This window comes from Tamandua tetradactyla, chromosome 5, assembly GCF_023851605.1.
Source record: "Tamandua tetradactyla isolate mTamTet1 chromosome 5, mTamTet1.pri, whole genome shotgun sequence".
Taxonomy (NCBI): domain Eukaryota; kingdom Metazoa; phylum Chordata; class Mammalia; order Pilosa; family Myrmecophagidae; genus Tamandua; species Tamandua tetradactyla.
This window is the reverse complement of record NC_135331.1, coordinates 100,230,919-100,257,094: the sequence shown is the minus strand read 5'-3', so window position 1 is coordinate 100,257,094 and position 26,176 is coordinate 100,230,919. Positions and strand designations below refer to the sequence as shown.

The window sequence follows — 26,176 nt, the reverse complement described above, 5'->3', positions numbered from 1 at the left end:
GGCCTGCTAGTCCAGTACTTCCTTACAACACTATTTTGTCAATTGTCTAAATTGAGGAACAACAGTTTAGTAGGCTCAAAGCACTTAAAAAAAAATAAAAACCGGGCCTTTTCTGAAGAGTGCCAAGTCCATTCAATGGGGGAAAAACTATCTCTTTAACAAATGGTGTTGGGAAAATTGGGATATCCACAGGCAAAAGAATGAGGTTGGACTTCTAACTCACACCACATACAGAAATTAACTCTAAAAGGATCAAGGACTTAGCATAAGAGTTAAAACCGTAAACTTGCAGAAGAAAACACTGGAAAGAACTTCAATAATCTTGGATTGGTAATGATTTCTTGGATATGACATCAAAAGCATGGGCAATAAAAGAAGAAAACAGAAAAAATGAACTTCATCACAATTAAAAAACTGCCTGTCAAAGGACACCATCAAAAAAGTGGAAAGACAACATATGGAATGGGAGAGTACAATTGCTAACCATATGTCTGATAAGGGTTTAATATCCAGACTATATAAAGAACTGCAACTCAACAACAAAAAGACAAATAACCCAACTAAAAAATGGGCAAAGGACTTGAACAGACATTCTTCCCAGAAGGTATACAAATGGCAATTAAGCACATGAAAAGATGATCCACAACATACGACGTGTGGGAAATACAGATCAAAACAATGAAAAAAAATGAAAACAAACAAAAAAGACCCACAATGAAATACTACTTCACACCCACTAGGATGACTATTATAAAAATAGAAAGTAAGTATTGATGAGGATGTAGAGGGACAGGAACCCTTATACATTGCTAATACAAATTACAGGAATGAGAAATTTCTTCTTATAGTTCTATTATATTCTAGGTAATTAGTTATTGTTCTCTTTGTTGTACTATTTTGTGATTCACATGTCTAAGAAGAACAAATTCATGAGCCCCAGAATAAGTTATCACCAGGGCTTCAGTAACATACCCCAAATACTATCAAAATGCTAAGGTCTATCAGCAGGTTAATGTAATAATGCTCCGAACAATTTTAAAAATGTCTTCAGAAATAAGGGATCATCAATCACTACCGATCCCATGTACATTAAAGAATAATAAAGAAATACTATGTACAAATTTGGTAACGTAGATGAAGTGGATGAATTTCTTGAAAGAGACAAATTTCCAAAACTCACACAAGGAGAAATAGATAATCTGAATAGGCCTGTATCGAACAAATTGAATCAATTATTTAAAACCTTCCAAAAAGGAAATCACCCGGCTTAGGAGGTTTCACTGATGAATTCTACCACACATTTAAGGAAGAAATTATATAAATTCTCCACAATCTCTTACAGAAAAGAAATACCATCACAGTACGTTAAGTTTCTGAGCCACATATTTAAGATAAATTACAAATAATGCGACGAATAAAAATATCTACCTTTAGAACTTCTTTCTATTTTCTGAGTTAAAAAATAGACCTAAATGAATTTGCAGAGATGGATAAGTGCATATATAAAGGCTTTGGCTACTGTAAGCTGGTAGCTTCAAATAGTGTAACAATTATAAGTAGTTTATAAATCAACTACTTGAGATTAAAAAAAAAAAATCACCCATATTTGAACTCACTCTTCACCTGCTACTTAAAAGGTTACCAATAAATGAATAAGAAACAACTGAGAGGAAAATTTAAAAAGAGGGACAAAAAAGCTAGGTTCATTAAGGTTGTTTCAATTAGCAATTGCTGAAGTGATTAGTCTGAATTGTAACAACATAGACTATGAAGCTCGGCTGAATTAAACAATAAAAAATAGGATTTCTGTAATTAAGAAGTCCGAAGAAGCACTACGGTATAGTTCTTATAAACATGGCCTCTGGGGCAAAATTATCCTTGAAATTCCAACTCTGCCTCTTTCTCATTATGTGACATTAATTAAGTCACACTCTATGCCTCAGTCTTCTTATGGCTAAAGTGAGCTTAAAAATAATATCTAACTCATAGGTAGATGACATGATTAAATGAGTTAATACAAGTAAAATTCTCAGGATAATGGCTGCCACACAGCTGGTATTCAATAAATATTAACAATAAACAACAATTAAAAAAGTAATTTCAACATTGTTTCTTTCTTTCTTTTTTTTAAATGGGAAATGCTTACCTGCAAGTAGGCGAGAAACTGGGAGGTGAATGCTAACTTTTTCTTGGGAAACACAATATCTGATAGTTTCCACTGAATGTCCACAAATGCTTAGTGTGATTGGTTGTTCACCATCAGTAAAACCACTGTGACAATGCATCAATACAGCAAGGCATTTCTTGTAAGCTTCAATTAGAACTTTTTCCTAAAAAAGAGGTTTTTTAATAAGTTACTCAGAAGTTAGAATTGTATAACATTGAATAAGCACTTCAAATTTAATGATGAATGTACATCAAATATCAATATGAGCAAAATCAAATGCAATGTTCCCTCCCATACTTGGTTCCTCTTCCAATCACCCTATATCTCAGTGAATGACATCTCCATCTATATAGCTGTAGAAATCTTGAAGTTATTCTAATAACCTCCTTTATCCCTCATTCTCAATTGTCAGATCTATTACCAAGCTGGCAATTTTATCTTCTAAATTTCTCTCAAATCTGGCCACTTTACCTCTACTACCTCCAAGAAACTGCCAACCATCTCTATTAAATTCCCTGCGTCTACTCTTGCATCTCTGCATTCATTCTCCATATGGAGTAATTTCAAGCATAGGTAAATCAGATCACGTCACTTTATTGCTTGGTAGTCTCTAATGGCTTCCCACTTCAACTAGAATAAAAAACAAACTTGTTTCCATGTCCTCTAAGACCCTGCAAAGTCAGGCCCTTGCACACCTCTCCAACCTCAAACCCTGTGCTCCGACCACAGAGCCTTCTTACCTCGTGGAACAGTCATATACCCTCTCATCACAGAGCATGATTCATCTGTCCCCTCACATGAGCGTTCTTTACTCTTTGATCAGTTAACTCTTATACATTGTTCAGATCTCATGGAAGCCTTCTCTGACCCTCCAATTTATATAGGTTCTCATCTAGTTTTTATAGCCAAAGGAAGGCCAAAATAATTTTAAAATGCAGGGCACATACACCAATAATAAGACTCTTTTTGGATAACTATAAACTATTGTTTTTACATGCTCAAAGTCTTGAGGGGATTGTGAAAAATTAAAATGAGTTTCAGGAGGGAAGAGAGATTGTGCATTATTTTCTCTTCTATTTTTCAAGTTTTATCTAAGGCTTTGGAGTTCAAATTTTCTAAACATCACTGAATATATAAATGGAGAGGGAAAATAAGCTGTTTTATGAGCTAAATGATCACCATTATCTTCTCCAAATCTCCTCAAAATCTATCTAGGATTTGTTTCTTCCCCCTTCCCTATTTTCCTACTACTTTCTACTCATAGAAGAAACTCACATCTAAAGCACACCAGTCCTGCATCATTGAAATGACATGTGTTAATTTCATTTGTAGAGTAAAAGCTGCTTCCCATTCTGGTTCCATTTCAATATGCTGTCCTACTTGACGTGTAATTGGATCCATTCCCTTAAAGGAAGTGAAAAGAGCTTATATATATTAAAATGATATTTGTTCTTGTACACAGAAACAAATAATATAGAAGATATATATTGATTATAAAAACAAATAAAAGTAAAAGTTTTAATGAGAAGCTTATGAGAGTTCATAACTTAATTTACATATTATTCTCTACAATACAAATGAAAAATCCTAGTGAAGTATAGAATAAATTATTTCAGACGCAATCTCCTCTATATATCTTAGAGAATAAAATATATATTTAACTTCAACAATCTTTCAAATTCCTTTTTAGATCTATATCTATATAGAAAAAATTGTTAGAAGAAATTGGATAGGCTTCTAAACTTTATTGAATTTATAAATATATTTTATAATATGTCAGAATAAGATTTTTTTATATTCTCTAATCTGCAGCTAAAAGTTCTCAGAGACCTCAAAAGACAGCGAAACAACAAAAAGAAAGTTTTTAGTATGAAAGAATAACCATTGTTAAAAAAATAGAAAATACAGGATACTTCACATATTCAAAATGACCAAAGAAGCTATTGTTTTCAAAGATACAAGAAAAAACACAAGTAATATAATAATACATTAAACACCCATGAACCATCACTCAACCTAAGTTTCTCTGAAAATGTTAAGTCAACTTTGTGTATTTCTTAAGAAAGTCAGAAGGCTACTAAAAAGGAATAATTGTATCTGCTTAGACTTTAGATATGTCACCTATTTTCCTCCAGTTAAAACTGCTTAACTTGTTTCTAGATTCTAATTCCTATATGTGAATGTTTCCAAAAAAAGATAAACAGAGGGAAACATGTTTACACCATACTATGTAAATACCACATCAAGGAGAGAAAAAGAAATATGGAAGTATTAAAATTAATACTACAGTTGCTTACATACCTAACCTGACTATAATTCCACATAAGTATGTTAAAAAAAAAAATACACTGGCAATCCCCAAAGAAAGAATTTTAATGGTAACATAAGAATTACCAAATACAAAAGAGCAGTAGGGATGCCAGAACCTTGGCTTGGATGTCATTTGTTCTATACCTTTTTTTTTTTTTTTTCTTTTATTTTTTTTTATTAATTAAAAAAAGAATTAACAAAACAATTAGAAATCATTCCAATCTACATGTACAATCAGTAATTCTTAATAACATCACATAGTTGCATATTCATCATTTCTTAGTACGTCTGCATCGATTAAGAGTCCCCAAATGAAGAGGAATTTCTTGGTCCAAATTTTAGCCATCTGAATTACTCTTTTGGAAAAGTGCCCAAATAAAGATATACACAGAGAGAAAGAGGTTCAGCTCAATTAAAAAAAAAAAAAATCAGTTTCCCTTTTAAAATGTGTCATTGTATACATACCTGCATACATTTCAGTAATTCCAAAAAGGCATCAAACCCTTCTAGGAACTTTCGCCTCAGTTCATCTGACCATTCAGTTGGCTTGCTAATTAACACATACCTGAACAAGATGAAAAAAATACCAATGAATACATAGACAAACGCTCACATTTACAAGTTTGCAAATGGTTTGATGATCAACCAAAAGCTTACTTGAGATCCAAAATAAGGCTCTGAACTCTCCTAAATTTGAAGGCTTGTAAAGCAGTGTATCGTTCAAACTGAAATCTGCCCTGGGCATCTCGATGTTTCAAATGATCCATAAAAGTTTTAATGATGATGGTCATCAGGTTTTCTTCTGTGATAAGCATTCGAGCCTAAATCAAGTATATCAGAATGCATGGTAATAAAAAACTATTTATTAGGAATCCAAGAAAATGTCACTAACATTGTTTAGTTGTCTCAATTTAAAGCTTCTTTAACACAACTCTATATAATATCATAAATGTGTCACTGCATTTCTAAATTACAATTACTTACTCCAAATGCCACGTGTATGAAGCAACAATTAAATCACGGAGAAAGATGCCAGAATGTTAGGAGACAGATCCAAGGCTCATTATTCAAAGACAATTCAGGGTAGGGGTCTGAACCAGGCTGCAAACTTTCCTTAAATGAGACATTTAGACACCTATAATGGTACGGTATAATTATTCTAGGATCCAGAGGCTTAAGTCACAGATTCTTTAGAACTTAGCATGAAACCGTATTTCCTCTTAATTTCTATAGTTGAACTGCATTCACTGTTTCGCTTCTATGTATAGATAAACAAATATATTTATTTTTTAATAAACAAATAGATTTACTTTTTTGGGGGGGGGGTGCATGGTCCAGGAATTGAACCCATGTCTTCCACATAGAAAGTGAACATTCTACCACTGAACCACCCCTGCACCCTTTTTTTCATATACATTTAAATGACACAAAATACAACTAGGAAAAAAGTAAGTCTCACTGCTCTTAAGGTGTCCTTTCTAAAGGCAAACCCATTTAGCAGTTTCTTGTATATTTTTCCAGAGATAGTGTTTATGTTATTATCCATAAAATACGCACACATAAAACACATGAATTAAGTGTATATATAAAACATATGAAGTATATATAAGTATGGATATGTATAATTATATCTCCCTTCCCCCCCCAAAGTATAGCATATTACAAATATTGTTATGCCCTTTGGCTTTCACTTGATATATTTTAGAGACAGTTCCGTATCAGTTCATATAAATCTCCCTCACTCTGTTCAACTATCACCAGGAATTCTTTTGTATTGTACTTTATTTACCAGTTTCCTACTAGTAAGACATTTGGGTTGTTTCCAATCTTATGCCATTATAAAAGATGTTGCAGCAAATATTCATTGTGTACAGTTGCAAGGATAGTTGTAGGAAAATTTCCTAGAAGTGGGATTACGGGATAAAAGAATATGTACATATTAAAGTTTGCCTGATATCACCAAATTGTCCCTGCAAAGAGACTCAGGAATTCATATGTCCACCTGCAATGTGCGCCTTTTCTCTCATGCCTTTGATAACAAAATGGAACTTCAAACATTTTGAATGTTGCCATTCTGATGGTTTTAATTTGCATAACTTACTACGAATGAAGTTAAACATCATTTCATAAACATTTACATTTCCTTTTCTGCTCCATAACAAAATCAGAAAGTCTAAATATTCCTTTGAATAAATTTTTACTCTGACACAAAAGATCATGGCTTTTGCCCCCTTTCTTTCAACACCAATACTCTTAGAGTACAGTGACTACCTAAGCAAGTCTCACATTAGTCATTATCAGGTAATTAGCAATATAGAAAAGTACATTTAGGACAAAAAATGCAAAAGGTAGAATTCTAAGAATATAGAAAAGTTGTACTTTAATATAGAGTTGTATTTAATGTAAGTTCTGAAGTCAACAGGTAAGGAGAAAATCTACATAGTCAAATTTACCTTTGAAAAATTTTGAAATTGTCATCACATTGGCAGGATTTAGGCCCCAAGAAGCTTAAAGTCAAGTATTAATTTCTGTTAATTTTCCTAGACAGTGAAGACTCAGGTCAAGTTTGTAGGGATGTTCAAAATTTAAATTAAAGGATATTCCTTTGTTTTTCATTAAGTCAATTAATTTTGCAGAAGTTAGATGTATATATAATGTAATCCCAGAGACCCAAGGGTGGAAAAACCCTGTAACGCCTGTTTTTAAGACTTATACCAGTAAAAGAAATTTGGTAGAAAGAGAGTTCAATGTTGTTAGAGTGTAAATCTCACCAAGCTGGATTCTAATAGTCTTTGCTAGGTGCCATTAAAATATATATATATATATCAATAGGGTGGCCTATTGGTCCATTAGTACTGTTGCATTAAAACACAGAAGAGCAATTCAGACAATAAAGATAAACAAAGAAAATAAATGCCAGGGTTACAAACAGGAAATGGATAAAAATCTGAAGTATTTGGCTTAATCATCTTATGTCAGTTTTGTTGTTAACCTTTCAAGGTAATTTTCAACATTAAATATCTAACATTATTATATAGTTATAGAATTTCTTTCTTACACCATACTCTAAAAATTACTTGATTTTTAATCCCTATAATTCACTTTGCTTTAAAAACATTAGTTCTTACTTTAGTTTTTATTCATGTTATATAATTTATATTCATTTTTTGTATTGCAAATCTCATTTAATAACATATTCAAAGTGGACTAAATTCTCTACTAAATAATAATGGCTGTGAACACACTTTTTAGTTAAACTAAATATGAAATACATATATAGGGACCATGCTGACTGAAGGCACATTTAATAAACTAAATTGGAACTAAGATATGCTAATCATTTGTAACGTAAAAATGAAATTGAGACCAAACTATTTAAAAATGAAGGCTGGGCGGGCCACGGTGGCTCAGCAGGTAAGAATGCTTGCCTGCCATGCCCAAGGACCCGGGGTTCGATTCCCGGTGCCTGCCCATGTAAAAAAAAAAAAAACAAAACAACAAAAAAAAACGAAGACTGAGTAAACCGCAAGTTAATTCTGATTCAAAGGATTCCAACAAATGGAATTCTATCACTGCTATAAAATATTTTCGCTAATGTGTAAGGCAAATTATTTTTAGCAAGGGGTGTGCCTAAGAATTTTAAACAGAGGTTTTTTTCTTCAGAATACCATACATGTAGTCAGTCTTCTGCTTCCAGTCACGATGGAGCAGCTTATGGCTCACCAATCTTTCCACCAAGAACATCTAGAAAACCTTGATTTTAAAAAAATGTTTGAAATGATTGGAGAGCTGCTGATGCAACAAAACCCAATAAAACCTGAGAGAAGGGGAACGTTGCAGGGAGATAAGCCAACATTCTGCAGCTGTTTTTTTCCTCAGCATTTTCCTATTCAGTGAGTGGGGTAAGAGGGGACTGAAGATCTCCACAAAGAGTTGGGATAGAGCTGCTACTAATACAGAGAAAAACCTGCTGAGATTTTAACAGTTGCAGAGTGCTGGAGAGGTCAGGATTCCAGTAAGAACAGAGAAGTCAGAAACTGTGTTCAACTCTCTTCTGGTTTTCCCCTCAAGACATTTATAAAATTGTGAAGCTACCTGGGTTGGACGGCTAAGAAGCAGAGCAGAAAGCATAAAAAAGCAGTGCAGTGATAACGACAGTCTTATCAAACTAAGGAAACAAGATTAGAGTTCAGGACCCTTTAGGAGGGAGGAGCCCTAGTGAGCACACCAGGCTTCCAATTGGGAATCCTTGGTGGGTTATGTCCTAGGGGTAGAGATGAACCAGAAATAGGACAATTTCTTGCCAAAACAGTCTGGAGTCATGTCAATCCCTGACTGGACTAAAAGTGATCAACTTCACTTTGTCTAACAATGTTAAAGGTGAATCCTCTTGAGAGGAAGAGATCATGCTTTCTTTTTTCTTAAACACTGTCCTATCAAAAGCAAAGGTGAGAGAATGGGTCACAATGGCTCAGCAGGCAGAGTTTTCGCCTGCCATGCTGGAGACCCAGGTTTGATTCCTGGTGCCTGCCCATGCCAAAAAAAAAAAAAAAAAAAAAAAACCAGAGAGAGAGAATGGGGCAGAAACCAGACAGATAATGCTTCCAAATTTTCCAAAACTAATGAAAGACACCAGCCCAGAGACTTAATAATATCTACAAACTCCAAGAAGGATAAATACAAAGAAAATCACACCTAGATAGATGATAGTAAAACTCATGAAAATGTAAAATAAAATAAAAGCAGTTTGAGAAAAAGGACAGTACATTTACTAAGCATGACTGCTGACTTTAAGAGAAATAATGGAAGACAGAGAAAACTAAAAGACATCTTTATAATGCTAAAAGAAAATAACTGCTCACCTAGACTTCTACATCCAGTGAAAATAACCTTCAAAAAAATCACCCTAGCCCTAACCCTACCTATCACAACCTGCCAACCCCTAATCAGGACCATTCCAGCCAATCTTAAAGAATACCTAGGGCAACATATAAGATTCCACAAGGGTTCCATACACTAGTATTAACTTTTGAGAAACCTACAACCTCCAGATGGGTCCCTGGTCCAGATAAGTCCTGAAGCCTAGCCCAGCCTTTTCAGAACATCAAATAGTTCCATTTCCCTACCCCACATTAGTGACAGACCCTTCCAATATCAAAAATTTAGAATGGCCATAGCCCAAACATCCCTAAAGAGAGGGATGGAAAGATCAAAGGTGATGATGGAGTTATACAGGGAACATAGGACTTAACAAATGAATACGAATATCATTAAATTGAATATCATTAAATTGATATCTCTTAGTCTCCAGTATTTTAGAGCAGCTAGAAGTAAAGACCTAATATTGCGGAATTGTAACCCATGTCAAATTCTGAAATATGTTCTACAACTAATTGTGGTGCTGTGCTTTGAAATTTATAGCTTTTCTGTATATATGTTATTTTTCACAAAAAAAAAAGGAAGGAAAAATAGTCGATAGTGATGATAACAAAAATACTTAAGCCTTCTAGTCTCCTATATTGTGGAGGAGCTAGAAGGGAAAATCTGAGAGGATCGTATGGTAGCCTGTGACAAAGTCTGGGAACTGTCCTGTAACTACATGCTGAAGAGTGCTTTGAAAACTACTGCTTTTTATTTCTTTGCTTTGTATATGTTATACTATATAGTAAAAAAAGTAAAAAAAAAAAGGCAAAAAAGACATTTTCAGACAAACAGAATATTTTCAACATTCCAAACCAAAACTTATACTCATTTAGCCATAACTCTCCATTTTACTCGCCCCCACCACACTCCTGGTAACCATTTTCTTACTAAGAATTTGCTTATTCTATTTCATATATGAGAAATCATACAATATTTGTCCTTTTGTGTATGGCTTATTTCACTCAATATGGTGTCTTCAAGGCTCATCCATGCTGTAGCATGTACCAGCACTTCACTTCTTTTTATGCCTGAATAATATTCTATTGTATTTATATATCATATTTTGTTTATCCATTCACCTGCTAATGGACACTTGGATTGCCACCTCTTGGTTATTATGAATAACGCTGCCAAAGAACACTGATGGCTAAATATTATGTTTCAGTCCCTGCTTTCAACTGTTTTGGGATATAAACCGAGGAAGGAAATTGAGGGGTCATGTAGTAATTCTGTTTAACTTTCTAAACATCTGCAAAATTGTTTTCCACAGTGACAACACCATTTTACAGTGTCATTAGCAATGTATAAGGGATCCTATTTCTCCACATCCTTCTTTATTAGTCAGCGTTCTCTAGGGAAACAGAACTAACAGGAGATACATGAAATATGAGATTTTACAACATTGCCTCATGCAACTGTGAGGGATGCATGATTCCAAATTCCATAGGGCAGGCCATGAGCTGGCAAATCCTATGAATCCCCCAAGAGAGACTGAATGGCTGAAGAAGAGATGGAAGTTCTCTCTTCTTCATTAAGTCTTCAATTGATTGGATTAAATGCAGCTGACTGGATTCTCTTTTTGTGGAAGACCGTCCCTTTAGTTGATTGTAGATGTAGGCAGCTATAGATGCAATCAACTAACTGATGATTAAATAAACCACTCTTCTGATTTATTAACCAGTCACAAAATGTCCTTGCAGTAATGGTTAGGCCAGTGCTTGCTTAACCAGACAACTGGGCACCATCACCTGGCCAAGGGGACTGCCAATACATGTTATTTTCAGTTTTTTAAATAAGAGCCATACTAGTGCTTGTAAAGCGGTATCTTGTAGTTTAAATTTGCACTTCTCTAATGGCTAATGATGTTGAGCATCTTTTCATGTAAGTATTGGCCATCTGAATATCTTCTTCAGAAATGTCTATTCAAGTCCTGGGCCCATTTTTAATTTGGGTTGTTTGTCTTGTTAAGTTGTAAGGATTCTTTATATTTTCTCGCTATTAAACTCTTATCAGATGTATGGATTCCAAATATTTTCGCACATTTTGTAGGTTCTCTCTTCACTTCAGAAGGAAGAATTTACTTCTGCCATTTAGCTATTTTCTATATTTACTACCTTTTAAGATATTTAATAGCTTTTTTTGTAGTATACCATTTTTATTCCATTCTTTATATTTTTTAGTCATTTTCTTAGTGGTTATGTCTGTAATTACAAATAACATCGTAAACTAGTAACAACCTAGTTTGAGTAATACCAATCTAGTTTCAGTAGTATACAAACTCTCTATCTATCTCCTTCCCTCCCCCATTACATTGTTAGTGTCTCAGAATACATCTTTATACATTGTATTCCATGATCATGGATTTTAAGTGTTATTTTATACATTTGCCTATTAGGTCATGTTCCAGTTTGCTAGCTGCCACAATGCAATATAGCAGAAACAGAATGAATGGCTTTTAAAAAGGGGAATTTAATACGTTGCTAGTTCACAGTTCTAAGGCTGAAAAAATGTCCCAATTAAAACAAGTCTATAGAAATATCCAATCAAAGGCATCCATTCAAGGAAAGATGACTTGGTTCAAGAAGGCTGATGAAGTTCATGGTTTTTCTCTCAAGTAGAAGGGCACATGGCGAACACAGAGTTTCTCATCTGGAAAGGCACATGGCGAACACAGTGTTATCTGCTAGTTCTTCTCCTGGCTTCCTGTTTCATGAAGCTCCCGGGGAGGCATTTTCCTTCTTCATCTTCAAAGGTCACTGGCTGGTGGACTCTGCTTCTCGTGGCTATGTTGTTCTGCTCTGCTCTCTCTGAATCTTTCTTTCTCCAAAATGCTTCCTCTTTTATAGGACTCCAGAAACTAATCAAGACCCACCCACATGGGCGGAGACATGCCTCTACCTAATCCAGTCTAACAACCACTCTTGATTAAATCACATCTCCAGGGAGATGATCTAATTACAGTTTAGAAACGGCTGCCTTTACAAAATGGGATTAGGATTAAAACATGGCTTTTCTAGGGTACATAATCATTTCAAGCCAGCACAGGTCATATGGAGGAAGCAACTACAAACCAAAAGTACAATAACAGAGGATTTTATATTTACCTATTAGTAACCTTCACCAATGTGCTTTATTTCTTTCACTGGCTTTGAGTTACTATCTAGTGTTCCTTTATTTCAACATGAAGGACTCCCTTTAGCATTTCTTGGAGGGCAGGTCTTCTGGTAATGATCTCTTTCAGCTTTTATCTGTAAATGTCTTCATTTCACCATTTTAGAGAGAGAACTGTGTTCTTTCTAAAGACAGTTTTTTTTCTTTAAGAACCTTAAATATGCCACTGTGCTGTCTTCTGGCCTTCGAGATTTCTGGCGAGAAAATTTCCTGTAAAATTTATTGTGGATTTCTAGCATGATTTGTTGCGTCTCTCGCAGCTTTCAAAATCCTCTGTATTTGGATTTTGACAATTTTGCTATAATGTGTGTGGTGAAGATCTCTTGGAGTGTCCTGCTTAGTTTGTTGTGCTCCTTGGATATGTATATTCATGTCGTTTATCAAATTGGAGAAGTTTTCATTCATTATTTCTTCAAATACCTTTCTCTCTCTTTTGTCCTTCTGGGACTCCAATCATGCATGTGTTAGTATTCTTGCTGGTGCCCCAGAACCCTCAGGTTCTGTTTGTTTTTCCTTATCTTTTCTTCCTGCTCCTCAGATTGGATAATTTCTATTGTCTTTGTTTTCAGGTTTGCTGGACCTGTTTTCTGCCTGTTCAAATCCACTGCTGAATCTTTCTAGTGAGTTTTTTTTTTCAATTATTGTACTTTGTAGCTCCAAAATTCTTGTTTTATAAAAATATAATTTCTATCTCTTTATTTTGTTCTGACATTTTCCTAATTTCTTTTAGTTCTTTGTATATGGATTTTTGCTCACCAAACATATTTAAAATACATGATTTAAAGGTTTTGACTAACAGTTTCAATGTATGAGCTTTCTAAGGCATGTTTGATGGCAAATTCTTTTTGCCTATACCTTCCAATTTCTTCATCTGTTTTGTAATGTTGAGAAATTGACATTCCGAGTATTCTGTTATTATAACTCTGGACATCTAGGTATCCCGCCTCTTTGGGATTGCTAGGTTTATGCTGTTGAGGGCTGGACCTGACAATTTTTTACTTTTCCAATCAATTTCTCCTCCAAAATGGAGAATGGAAAGAGAAAGTGAGGGTGGGTAGGGGGGTGAGGGTGGTACAATCTTTGCTGCTTTTGCCTAAGAGAGACTGGAACAATGGCCACACTCAGAGTCAGGTCCCAGCAAACATTAAGTAGTTGATCAAAAGCTATGATCAGCTATCAGACCACCTTTCCCTTCCCTGCAACCAGGATTTTGGAGGATGAGGTCCTTGGAGCCTACCCAGGCACCAGGAAGCTGTAGCAGGAGCCCAGGCAGCAGTCCTTAGTGCTGTCTGCCATGTGGTTGGGTATGGCAGGATGGTAGGCACTGCACAGTAGCAGAAATTTACTGACATTTACCGCAATTTACCAGTCTCTTTTCCAGCACTTCCCTGAATGCTGCACAGTATTCCACTAGACTCTAGTTTCAAAATATTTCGTTAAGACAGTTCCTTCCAGTTCAATAGTTGTTTTGGTGAAGGGACTGTTTTCTAGAGTTTCCTACTCTGTCATCTTTCTACAATCCTCCTCTCCAGTTATCGGCCAAGGCAGTTTTTTTTTTTTTTTAATTAATTAACGGAAAAAAAGAAATTAACCCAACATTTAGAAATCATACCATTCTACATATGCAATCAGTAATTCTTAACATCATCACATAGATGCATGATCATCGTTTCTTAGTACATTTGCATCGGTTTAGAAGAACTAGCAACACAACCGAAAAAGATATAGAATGTTAACATAGAGAAAAAAAATAAAAGTAATAATAGTAAGAACAAAACAAAACAAAAACCTATAGTTCGGATGCAGCTTCATTCAGTGTTTTAACATGATTACTTTACAATTAGGTACTATTGTGCTGTCCATTTTTGAGTTTTTGTATCTAGTCCTGTGGCACAGTCTGTATCCCATCAGCTCCAATTACCCATTATCTTACCCTGTTTCTAACTCTTGCTGAACTCTGTTACCAATGACATATTCCAAGTTTATTCTCGAATGTCGATTCACATCATTGGGACCATACAGTATTTGTCTTTTAGTTTTTGGCTAGACTCACTCACATTATAGAGCATAATGTTCTCTACCAAGGCAGTTTTTAAAACAAAGTAGAAGATTTAATAATCAGATATCAAGACTCATTATAAGGCTACTGTAATTACAAAGCTTTATAATTACTGCTGTGTGGTACTGGCTCAAAGATAGATAACCAGATAAAAAGACCAACAAAAACAAACTCACCCATATTAAGATGTTTCTGATTTACAACAAAGGTGTTTCCGGAATGCAACGGGTGAAAGGATAATCTCTTTAATAACTAGTGCTGGGTCAATTTACATATCCATATGGAAAAAAAATCAACACCTCAGTTAATACTATACACAAAATTCATTTTCATATGGATTGAGAATTTAAAGGTGAAAGGCAAACTTTTGGGAAAAAGTATGAGAAAATAGTTTCATGACTGTGCTAATTTGAAGCTGCTGTGTACTTCAGAAAAGGCCATGTTCTTTTAATCCATTCCTGTGAGTGTAAACCTATTATGGGTAGGACCTTTTGATTAGGTTATTTCAATTGTGACTCACCCCACTCAAAGTGGGCCTTAAACCCCTTACTGGAGTCCTTTTTAAGAAGAAAGGACATAAAGGAAAAGCCCAGAGAGCTCACAAAAGCACCAGATAAGCTGAAAGACAAGGACAAGATCACAGAAAATGAGAGGAATCCACTGAAGCCAGAAGTTGAAAGCAATGAAACCCAGGAGAGAAGAACCAGTAGATGCCAGCCATGTGCCTTTCGATGTGACAGGGTTGTCCCAGATGCCAGGAGCATTTCTTCAGAAAAGGTACTGTCTTGTTGATGCCTTAATATGGACATCTGCATGGCCTTAGGGCTATAAATTTGCAAGCTAATAAATATTCATTGTTAAAAGCCAGTCCATTTTTGCTATACTGCATTTCATCAGCTTTAGTCAGCTGAAACAATGACCATGGCATATGCAAAGATGGTTTAAACAGGATACAAAAATTGCGACTCATAAAATAAAAAACGACAAAATCAAGTGCATTAAAATGATGAATTTGGCTACTATTAAGAGAGTAGAAGGACAATACATAGAATAGGGGAAAGTATGAAATATATATCAACAAATTATCTATATACACATATAAAAAACTCTCCAAATCAAAAAAAAGGGCAGACAATCCAATAGATAATCAGCAGAAAATTTGAACAGGCATTCACAAAGGGAGATATCCAAATGGTCAAAAGACATATAAAAAGAGACTCAATTTCATTTTCACCAGGGAAAACAAATTAAAATCCCAAGGATAAACCATTGCACCCTGCTAGAACAGATAAAATTTACAAAAAGACTAACACCACCAAGCATTGGTGAGGATGAGGAACTGGAACTCACTTATTGTTGCTGGAAATATAAACTGGGTTAACCATTTGGGAAAACAGTTTGGCAGAACCTACTAAATCTAAATGCATATATACATCTTATAAGTGGACAATTCCTCTCTTAGGTATGTATCCAAAGGACACGACTACTTTCTACTAAAAGATATGCTGGAGAATATTCAAAGCAGCTTTATTCATAAGAGTCACAATTTGGAAAGCCCCAATGACAGGAAAATCAATCAATAAATGGTGGTATATAATACTACAAAGCCATAAGAATGAATACTTTACTGGTTGGTACATGCAACATGGATAAATCTCACAAACATAAAGTTGAATGGAAGAAGCCAGACACAAAAGTCATACTCCATGATTTTATTTATATAAAATTCAAAAACAGGCAAAATAATCTTTGATGTTAGCAGACAGGGTATCGATAACTTTTGGAGGAAAGTGGTGATTGGGAGGGGCATTATCACTGGAGAACTGGTAATATAGGTGGGTCCACTATGTAAAAACTCATTGAGCTGTCTGATTACCGTGCGTCTACTTTTCTTTATATACTATATCTCAGTAAAGTTAAAACAAAACAAAATACAGCTATACATGCCTATGTTTCATCTCCAGAGGCTGACTTTGGAAAGAGTGGGAAAAAGGGAGGAGGAAGCAAACAAATAAGGACAGCAGAAAACTAAGTTTAAAATGTTCCACAGGTGATTTGGAAGCATGCCTGCTTTCCTAGAGAAACAGAAACTTAAACAGTGTGTTCATTAAGTTGTAGATCGAATCAAATTAGGGTGAAGGAAAGGATTATTAAGAAAAATGCAAACTACGTAAACTAGCTCAAGAAAAAAAACCTAAAGAGACAAGAAATTGAAAGCTTTTCAAAGATTTAACCTCCAAAATATTCCAAATTTGTACTGATTAGATATTAAAAGAATAGATCATTCTATATGTCATTTCATCTTTTCCAGGGCAAAAAAGAGAAATAATCTCAATTCATTTTACAAAGGCAAAATTTGATTAAATACATACACACATACAAAAGAAGGAAGCATTGACCAATCTTAACTATGACACCCTATGCAAAAATTTTAAATAATGTACCAGGTTTAGTAGTGTATTAAAAAAATTCACCACTGCGGTGGCTCAGCAGGCAAGAATGCTCGCCTGCCATGCCAGAGGATCTGGGTTCGCTTCCTGGTGCCTGCCCATGTAAAAAATAATAATAATAAAAAAATTCACCACTGCCATGTAATATTTGTAATACAATACTAGGATGCTTCAAAATTAGAAAATCTAATGTAATTTTTTACATTAATTGATCAAGGATATAATATTTCCTTGTTTGACCAGTGAATGCATTGCATTAATAGTGGGGAAAAAAAAAGACATGATCATTTCAATTGATGGAATAGAAAATTTGCTAAAAATCAATATTCAATCCAGACCTAAAAAATTACAAAATAAAAACAATTTTTGGTGAATTAGTAGCAAAAGAAAATATCCTTAGTATGATAAAAGTATTTATCAAAACCAGAAGAAAGCAGTATCTTTTAGTTCTAAATTAAAACACTGAAAAGGACTTCCATTCAAGTTAGGTACCAGACAAGGATGTGGCTATCATTCAAAGTGGTCCTTCTAAAAATGTAAATCAGTTATCATATCCCTGCTGGAAGCCCTGCAAATGTCTTCCCATTCACTCAGTATAAAAGAAAAAATTCTTATGATGGCTAAGAAAGCAACATAGGTCTTGCACAGTCCAATCCCACCTTCACCTCTATCTATAAATTCAATGACCTCATTGACGATTCTTCACCTCATTTACTGTAGTACCTCACACACAGTAGCAACACTACTTATTTTGATTCCTTTCTTCAAAATACCAAGAACACATTCACCTCAGAACTTTTACACTTGCTATTCCTTCTGACTAGAAGACTCTTCAACTAGTGACATTATTCACTTGCTTCCTTCAGGTTTCTACAGAAATACTAACTCACTGAGAGACCTTCCCTGATTATCCTATGTAAAATACGACTCCTCTACTATCACTTGTTATTTCCTTAACCTGTTTTCTACTGCGTAGCACTTACTAATACGTGACTTATAAAAATAAATTATTATGCGCAGTTTAGTAGAAATGCCAAGGGAATAACACAAAATATGAGAACTAAAACGAATAGTAAAAGGACAAGAAAGATAGAAGATGGATATATAAGACTTAATACCTAACGCACAAGAAATGAAAAGAAAACATAATTAAATAGGACTGCTTCATAAAAAGTGCCTTTTATGCCTTAAAGGACTTTGCCATTAAAGTGAGAAGACAATCTACTCAACGGGAGAAAATACCCGGAAACCACTTAACCAATTAGGATTTACTATTCAGAATATACAAAGAAATTCTACAACTCAGCAATAAAAACACAAAGAACCGAATTTTAAAAATTAGTTTATATGGCCCTAGTACTGAAGCTAAAAAATGGAAATGAGTCTTTTCTACTCCCAGTTTCCCAACCTGTCATCCCAAACCAGAATAAAAGAACAGTCCAGTTCCTAATCCCACTCCTAGCTACCATTGGGAATGAGGGAGCTATTGCTACTGAAGCTGTAGAAACAGCCCATGAAGAGTGAGTCCACCATAATCTCTCCCTAAAACTATCCACAATCATCATATGAATCACCTCCACCTTAACCCTTTTCTAATCTCAAGTAAATTAATTAGCAAGCATTATCCTCCAAAACCAATGAGCCATAGATGGCCTTACAGCCCATGGAGAAAATGTGCAATCCTGGGAGAGGATCATTGTTTTTCTGTTAATCAGAGCTCAAAGATAGCATAGGATATCAACTCCTTTATAGATCACCCCACTCAAACTACTTCTCCTCCTTTAGAGAATGCCCGCACTCATCTTTGAATGTGTACCTTTGCTACACATTAAAGTTTTGAGCTGTAAAAAAAAAAAAAAAGGCAAAAGATTTGAATAAACATTTCACCAAAGAGGAAATAAAAATGACTAAAAAGTACATGAAAAGATGTTTAACATCACTAGGATCAGAGAAATGCAAATCAAAACCACAACGAAATTATCACTTTACATCCACTAGAATGGCTATGATTAAAATGATAATAATAATAATATAATAACCAGAAAATTAGAAGTGTTGGAGAGGATGTGGAGAAGTAGGAATACTCATTCATTGCTGGCGGGAATGTAAAATGGTAAAGCCACTGTGGAAGACAGTTTGGCAGTTCCTCAGGAAGTTAAAATATTAAAATTACAATATGATCCAGCAATCCTGCTACCGGAACTGAAAAGCAAGGGTTCGAACAGATGTTTCCACACCAATGTTCACAGCAGCACTATTCACAACTGCCAAAAGATGGAAGCAACCCAAGTGTCCTTTAGTCAATGGACAAATAAATAAAATGCATATACATACAATGGAATATTATTCAGCCATAAAAAGGAAGGAAGTCCTGATGCATGCAACAAGATGCATAAACCTTGAGGACATGTTGAATGAAATAAGCCAGACATGGAAGAACAAACACTGTATGATCTCACTGGTAGGAAATAATTAGAATTAGCAAACTCACAGAGTTAGAATATAGAATTTAGGTTACCAGGGGATAGATTCGTGTTAGAAAATGGTGACTTGATGCTTATTTGCAGAGAATTTCTAATTAGGTTGACTGCAAAGGTTTGGAAAAGGTTGATGTTGATGGCAGCATAATTACTGTATGATTAACAGCACTAAATTATATATGTGAATATAGTTAAAAGGGGAAACTTCAAGTTGCATATGTTACTCAAAGATTAAAAGGTAAAAACATATGGCTGTATAACACAGTAGACCCTATTGTAGATGATGGGCTATAGTTAATAGTGAAAGTATAGGAATGTTCTTTTGTGAACTATATCAAAGGTACAACATTAATATAAAGTATTAATAAGAGGGTGGGGGTGGGCCACGGTGGTTCAGCAGGTAAGAATGCTTGCCTGCCAAGCCCGAGGACCCGGGTTCGATTCCCGGTGCCTGCCCATGTAAAAAAAATAAAAATAAAAAAATAAGAGGGTGGTATATTGGGAAAAAATACACCTGGTATAAACTATGGACAACAGTTAATAGTACTATTTTAATTATAACAAAGGTAACTACCGTTAAAAAAAAAGTACAAGTATAAAAAAGTACTATTATCAATTGTAACAAATGTTCCAAACCAAGGCAAGATATTGGTGGTGGGATGGTGTATGGAAACCCTGTATTTTATATATGAATGTCCTGTAAATCTACGACTTCTCTAATAAAATAACTAGGGGGGGAAGATGGATAAATAAAAATCAGTAGCTTTCTGGGGACACAAAAAAATGACCAGGACTGCATTCCCATTGGCTGAGTGATAGAAAGCAGTCTTTGGCATTTTGTGGGAAGGTCCTGGTAAAGAGATACAGGAGGGGAGAGGAGGGTGAGTCTGTTTGGCTGTGACCCAGCTGAGGGTGGGGAGTGTGCAGATCTGAAGAAGCAGAGAATCCCTCCCATCCCAACTGCCCCAGCAGCTAGCTAGGGAAACATACCGCATGGCTTTGCATCCAGCAGCACCCTTGGGAGCTCAGAGGCACACCTAGCCACCCACCGCGAAAAGCCAAGCCCACCAGGCGCTGGGATTGGTTGCTTGAGCAGGACACTGCAAACAGCTGTCCTGTCAGGTGCTGTGAGCGGCAGATCCACCAGGCGCTGTGATCAGCTGCCTCACCGGGCGTTGTGATCAGCTGCCCCGACAGGTGTTGCGATCAGCTGCCCCGTCCCGCTGTGCCCAGCTGGCTGCTGCAGTCAGGTAGAGGTGGGCCTGAAGGGAGGTGGCTCAAGAGCATCATCTGCTGGGAAGAAGCGGTAAGTGCAGTCTTGCAAACTCCCTAGCTACCTGTTTCTAAACGATTTTAACTATTTTCTTTCTTTCTTTTTTTTCCTTCCTCTTTCTCTTCTGTGGGCACCAAAGTTCATTCCCAACATATCTTGGGCGTCTCCCTCTGCCTTTGGGGCCTACTACTGCTAAGGTGCTTTTTTGGGGGGTGGGTGGGAAGGGTGCATGGGCTGGGAGCTGAGCTCAGGTCTCCTGCATCACAGGTAGATATTCTGCTGCTGAACTACCTATGCACCACTACCTAGCTTTTAATGGGCTCTCAAGTAGAATTGCACCCCTTACATGAGATCTAGGCCTTGGTCTGGTGGGGAATTACTGACAAATCAAGTACAGAAGGGGACATTCAATGCAAACCAAAGTAAATACAAAACTTTAGACAAGTGAGGGAAACCAAGTAGCAAAATAACCTTATTAAGATAATCAAATGCCCCAAACACAACAGAAAATCAAAAGCATGTGAAGATCCAGGTAAAAATGGCCCAGCTAAAGGGCTAACCAAAATACCGGAGGAGTCATGGAATATGGAATAACTACTCAAGGATATTTATAAAGAAATGAAGGATATCAAGGAGACACTAGGAGAGCATAAAGAAGAATTCAAAAGATTAGTTAGAAAAACAGCAGATCTCAGAGAGATGAAAGATCCTGTAGACCAAATTAGAAATATACTAGAGAAACATGATAGAAGATTCGAAGAAGTAGAAAGAAGAATAAGTGAACTAGAAGACAGAACAATTGAATTCAGGTGCACAAAAGAATAAATGGCAAGACAGATGGATAAAAATGGAACCAGATCTCAGGGACAGACAGACAACAAAAGGCAGGCAAATACAAGAATCATTGCTATTCCAGAAGGAGAAAAGAAAAGGACTGGGAAGGGTAGCTGAAGATATTATCGGAGAAAACATCCCAATAAAAGACATAAATATGCAAATCAAATATGCCCAGTGAACCCCACATAGAATATATCCAAAAGGCTTACTACAAGACACATACTAATCAGACTGTCAAATACTGAAGAGAAACAGAAAGTCCTGAATTCAGTATGAGAAAAGTCATCTACTACATACAAGGGAAACTACAAAAGCCTGAGTTCGGATTACTCAACAGGCAGCATGGAGGCGAGAAGGTAGTGGTATAATATAGGTAAGATCCTGAACCAGAAACGGCTTCCAGTCAAGAATTCTTTATCCAGCCAAGTTGTCCTTCAAAATTGAAGAAGAGATTTAAACCTTCAACGACAACAAGGACTGAGAGAAGAACTAGTCAACAAGAGACCTGCACTACAAGAAATACTAAAGGGAGTCCTGTTAGCTGAAGAAAAAAGACAGGAGAGGGATGTGTGGAGGAGGGCACAGAATTGAAGAGCAACAGTATCTCTAATTTAAAGGATAAAAAGAGAGAGAGGGAAAAGAATATACAGATCTGACAAATAAAAACTAAAGGAAGATGGTAGATTCAAGAACTGTTTTTACAGTTAATAACGTTGAATGTTAATAGATTAAACTCACCAATTAAAAGATACAGACTGGCAGAATTGATTAAAAATATAATCCACCTAAATGCTGTTTATAAGAGATCTATCTTAGACCCATGGACAAAAATCTAATTCAAAGTGAGAGGATGGAAAAAGATGTTCTATGTAAGCTGTAACAAAAAGAAAGCAGGAGTGGCTATACAAATACCAGATCAAATAGACTTTAAATATAAAGATGTCATAAGAGAGAAAGGACACTGCACATTAATAAAAGGGACAATTCACCAAGAAGAAACAACAATCATGAATGTTTATGATCTGAGTCAAGGAGCTCCAAAGTACATGAGGCAAACAATGGCAAAACTGACGGGTCCTAAGACGCTCTATAGCAATAATATTGGGAGACTTCAACACACTACTTTCCACTGTGGAAAGAACAACTACACAGAGTATCAACAAGGAAACAGAGAACTTAAGGGTGATAAATGAATTAGACCTTATAGACATATATACATTTTACAAGCCCAAACACCAGGATATACATTCTTCTCTAGTGCTCAAGGAACATTCTCCAGGAAAGAGCATATGCTGGAAAACAAAATAGGTCTTAACAAATTTAGTAAGATTGAAATTATTCAGCACTTTCTATCTACAACAGAATAAAGCTGTAAATTAATAATCACCAAAGAACCAGAATTTTCACAAATATATGGAGAATAAAAAACACACTCTTAAATAATTAGTGGGTTAAAGATGAAGTTGCTAAAGAACTTGGTAAATATCTGAAGATGAATGATATGAGAATATAACACATGAGAGCTTATGGGATGTGCCAAAGGCAGTGCTGAAAGGGAAATTTATTGCCCTAAATGCCTATATTAAAAAACAAAAAAAGCAGGTCAATAGCTACAGAAGGAGGAGCCAAGATGGCAGCTTAGCAAGGTGTGGGATTTAGTTTGTCCTCCAGAGCAGCTAATAAATAGCCAGGAACAGTACAGAACAACTGCTGGGGCCACGTCAGTGACTGGACACACAGCGTAAACCAGTCTGGAACAGCTGGACTGGCTCTGAGCCCACCTAGCACTGTGAGTTCCCAAGCTGCAGTGGTCAGCATCCCTTCCCTACAGGCTGCTTTCCAGAGGGGAAAGGAAAGAGACTCTACCAGCAGCAGGGGCTGAGCGCAACCAAATTCCAATTGTGGAATTAATTAACTAATTCTGACTACTAAAAATAGGTCCCCAGCTCAGCTGAATCTGGAGTAAAAGTTGAGGTCACTGGTTTTTGCCCCAGTGCAGAGGGGGCAGGGCTGATGGAAAAAGAAAAAAAAAAAACAAACAGAAGATTTTTGGATTTGAAAAGGTCTGGGTCCTGAAAGAAAGGAGGTGACACACAGGACCTGGAGATACAGAGCAATGTACCAACTTAAGCTCCTGATTGGCAAACCCGAGGAATGGGGGTCCTGCTCTGAAAAGGATTTTTCTTTTTTGTGACTGTGTTTTTATAGCTTGACTACTCTTTGGATATAGCTGCAAGGCTTCTCAGGCTCCACCTGCCCCAGGCATAGGCAGAATTAAGCTTGTCTGAGTGTTTGTCTGGAGCCTGTGTCTTCCCCAGGAGAGGGGTGGGACCCAGCTCAGGGGGAATCCCTCCCTCAAGGAATTCAAACCCCAGGGTCTGGAAAAGTGAAACAATTAAAGCCAGCATAAAACCTCTCCTCTGTTTCAACCACACCCCCAGCAGGGAGAGTCAGCTGAAGTTAAAGGTACCGCATCACCTTCCACAGGCAGACGAGCGCCACATACTTGGCAGGACAGGAAAAATGCAGAGTCCAGAGACTTGATAGGAAAGCCTTTCAACCTGCTGGGTATCAACTGACAGGGAAAACTGATGCAGGTGACTCTTTCCTTCTGAGAGGAGGCCAGTTTGGTCTGGGAAAATCTGGCTAGGATCTATAAAACCTAAGTAGATTCTCCTAAGTGGGGGGGGGGGAGGGGAAGCACCATAAAGCATAAAGACAGGGTGAAGAACAAAAAACCAAGAACTGAAAAATTCTGATCTGTTAAACAAAACCTAAGCTAGAAGACTAGAATAAGCTGAATTGAATGTCAAAGATCAGATACACAACAAAGTCATCCAGCAAGAAAATCCTAAGTAAAAAAAGTGAAAACAATCTCCAGAATAAACTAATGAAGGTAATTAAATGCCTAGATGCCAGCAAAAACAACGAATCATACTAGGAAAATTGAAGCTAAGTCTCAGTCAAAGGAACAAACCAACAATTCAAATGAGATACAGGAGTTGAAACAATTAATTCAGAACGTTTGAACAGACATGGAAAAGCTCATCAAAAATCAAATCAATGAATTGAGGGAGGATGTAAAGAAGGCAAGGAATGAACAAAAAGAAGAAATCGAAAGTCTGAAAAAACAAATCACAGAATATGAATTACCTATCCTGACTCAAGAAGAAACAAAAGATCTCAACAAACCAATTACAAGTAAAGAGATTTAATTAGTCATCAAAAAACTTTCTACAAAGAAAAGCTCAGGACCAGAATGCCTCACAGGGGAATTTCATCAAACATTACAAAAATAACTAACATCAATCCTGTTCAAACTCATTCCAAAAATTGAGGAAGAAGGAATGCTACCTAACTCATTTTATGAAGCTAACATAACTTTAATACTAAAACTAGATAAAGATGCTACAAGAAAGGAAAACTACAGACCAATCTACCTAATGAACATATGCACTGGTTTGAATCTGTGGTGGACCCCAGAAAAGCCATGTCCTTTAGTCCTCATTCAATATTGCTGGGTAGGAGCATGTTGATTGTTTCCATGGAGATGTGACCTACCCAATTGTGGGTGGTAACTTTTGATTAGATGATTTCCATGGAGGTGTGTCTCCACCCATTGAAGGTAGAGTTGCTTACTGGAATCCTTTAAAAGAGGAAACATTTTGGAGAGAGTCCCTTTTTGTAGAGCCACGAGAAAGCCAGCAGATGCCGCCATGTTTGCCACATGCCCTTCCAGCTGAGAGAGAAACGAACGTCATTGGAATTCTTGGATCAAGATTCTTTCCCTGGATGCCTTAAATTGGACATTTCTATAGACTTGTTTTAATTGGGACATCTTTTCAGCCTTAGAACTGTAAACTTGTAACTTATTAAATTCCTCTTTTTAAAAGCCATTCCATTTCCGGTATATTGCATTCTGGCAGTTAGCAAACTAGAACAACATAGACACTAATATTCTCAACAGAATACTAGCAAATCTAATCCAAGGACACATTCAAAGAATTATACATGACAACCAAGTGGGGTTTATACTAGGAATGCAAGGGTGGTTCAACACAAGAATATCAATCAATGAAATATAGCACAGTAACAAACTGAAAGGGAAAATCATACTCTCATATCAAGCATGATGCTTGATATTTCAGCTGATGCTGAAAAAGCATTTGACAAAATTTAGCATCCTTTTCTGATAGAAACACTTCAAAAGGTGGGAATTGGGGGAAACTTCCTCAATATCATAATGGTCGTATATAAAAAACCCATAGCCAGCATCCTATTTAACAGTGAGAGATTGAAAGCATTCCTCCTAATATCAGAAACGAGACAAGGATGCTTATTGTCACCATTATTCTTCAACATTGTACTATAAAGTCCTAGCTAGAGTAATCAGGCAGGAGAAAGAAATAAAAGGCATCCAAATAGGACAGGAAGAAATAAAACTTTCATTATTGGCAGACAACATGACCCTATATTTGGTAAATACTTATGAATCCATGACAAAAC

General features: G+C 36.1%; 1 protein-coding gene across 6 annotated transcripts in view; it reads right to left on the bottom strand.

The window, feature by feature from the left end:
• Positions 1 to 26,176, bottom strand: part of UBR2 (ubiquitin protein ligase E3 component n-recognin 2) — a 165,647-nt gene that overhangs the window by 56,989 nt on the left and 82,482 nt on the right. For 4 of the 6 annotated variants that reach the window (XM_077161820.1, XM_077161818.1, XM_077161817.1 and 1 more), the window contains exons 12-15: positions 5,135 to 5,298; positions 4,943 to 5,042; positions 3,443 to 3,571; positions 2,147 to 2,330 (exon numbers count right to left, since the gene is read on the bottom strand). In XM_077161820.1, the coding sequence (XP_077017935.1) occupies positions 2,147 to 2,330; positions 3,443 to 3,571; positions 4,943 to 5,042; positions 5,135 to 5,298 (577 nt within the window). Of the gene's footprint in view, positions 1 to 2,146; positions 2,331 to 3,442; positions 3,572 to 4,942; positions 5,043 to 5,134; positions 5,299 to 5,463; positions 5,613 to 20,561; positions 20,851 to 26,176 lie in introns of those variants that run through there. The other 2 variants (XM_077161822.1, XM_077161821.1) reach the window with 2 other exon arrangements.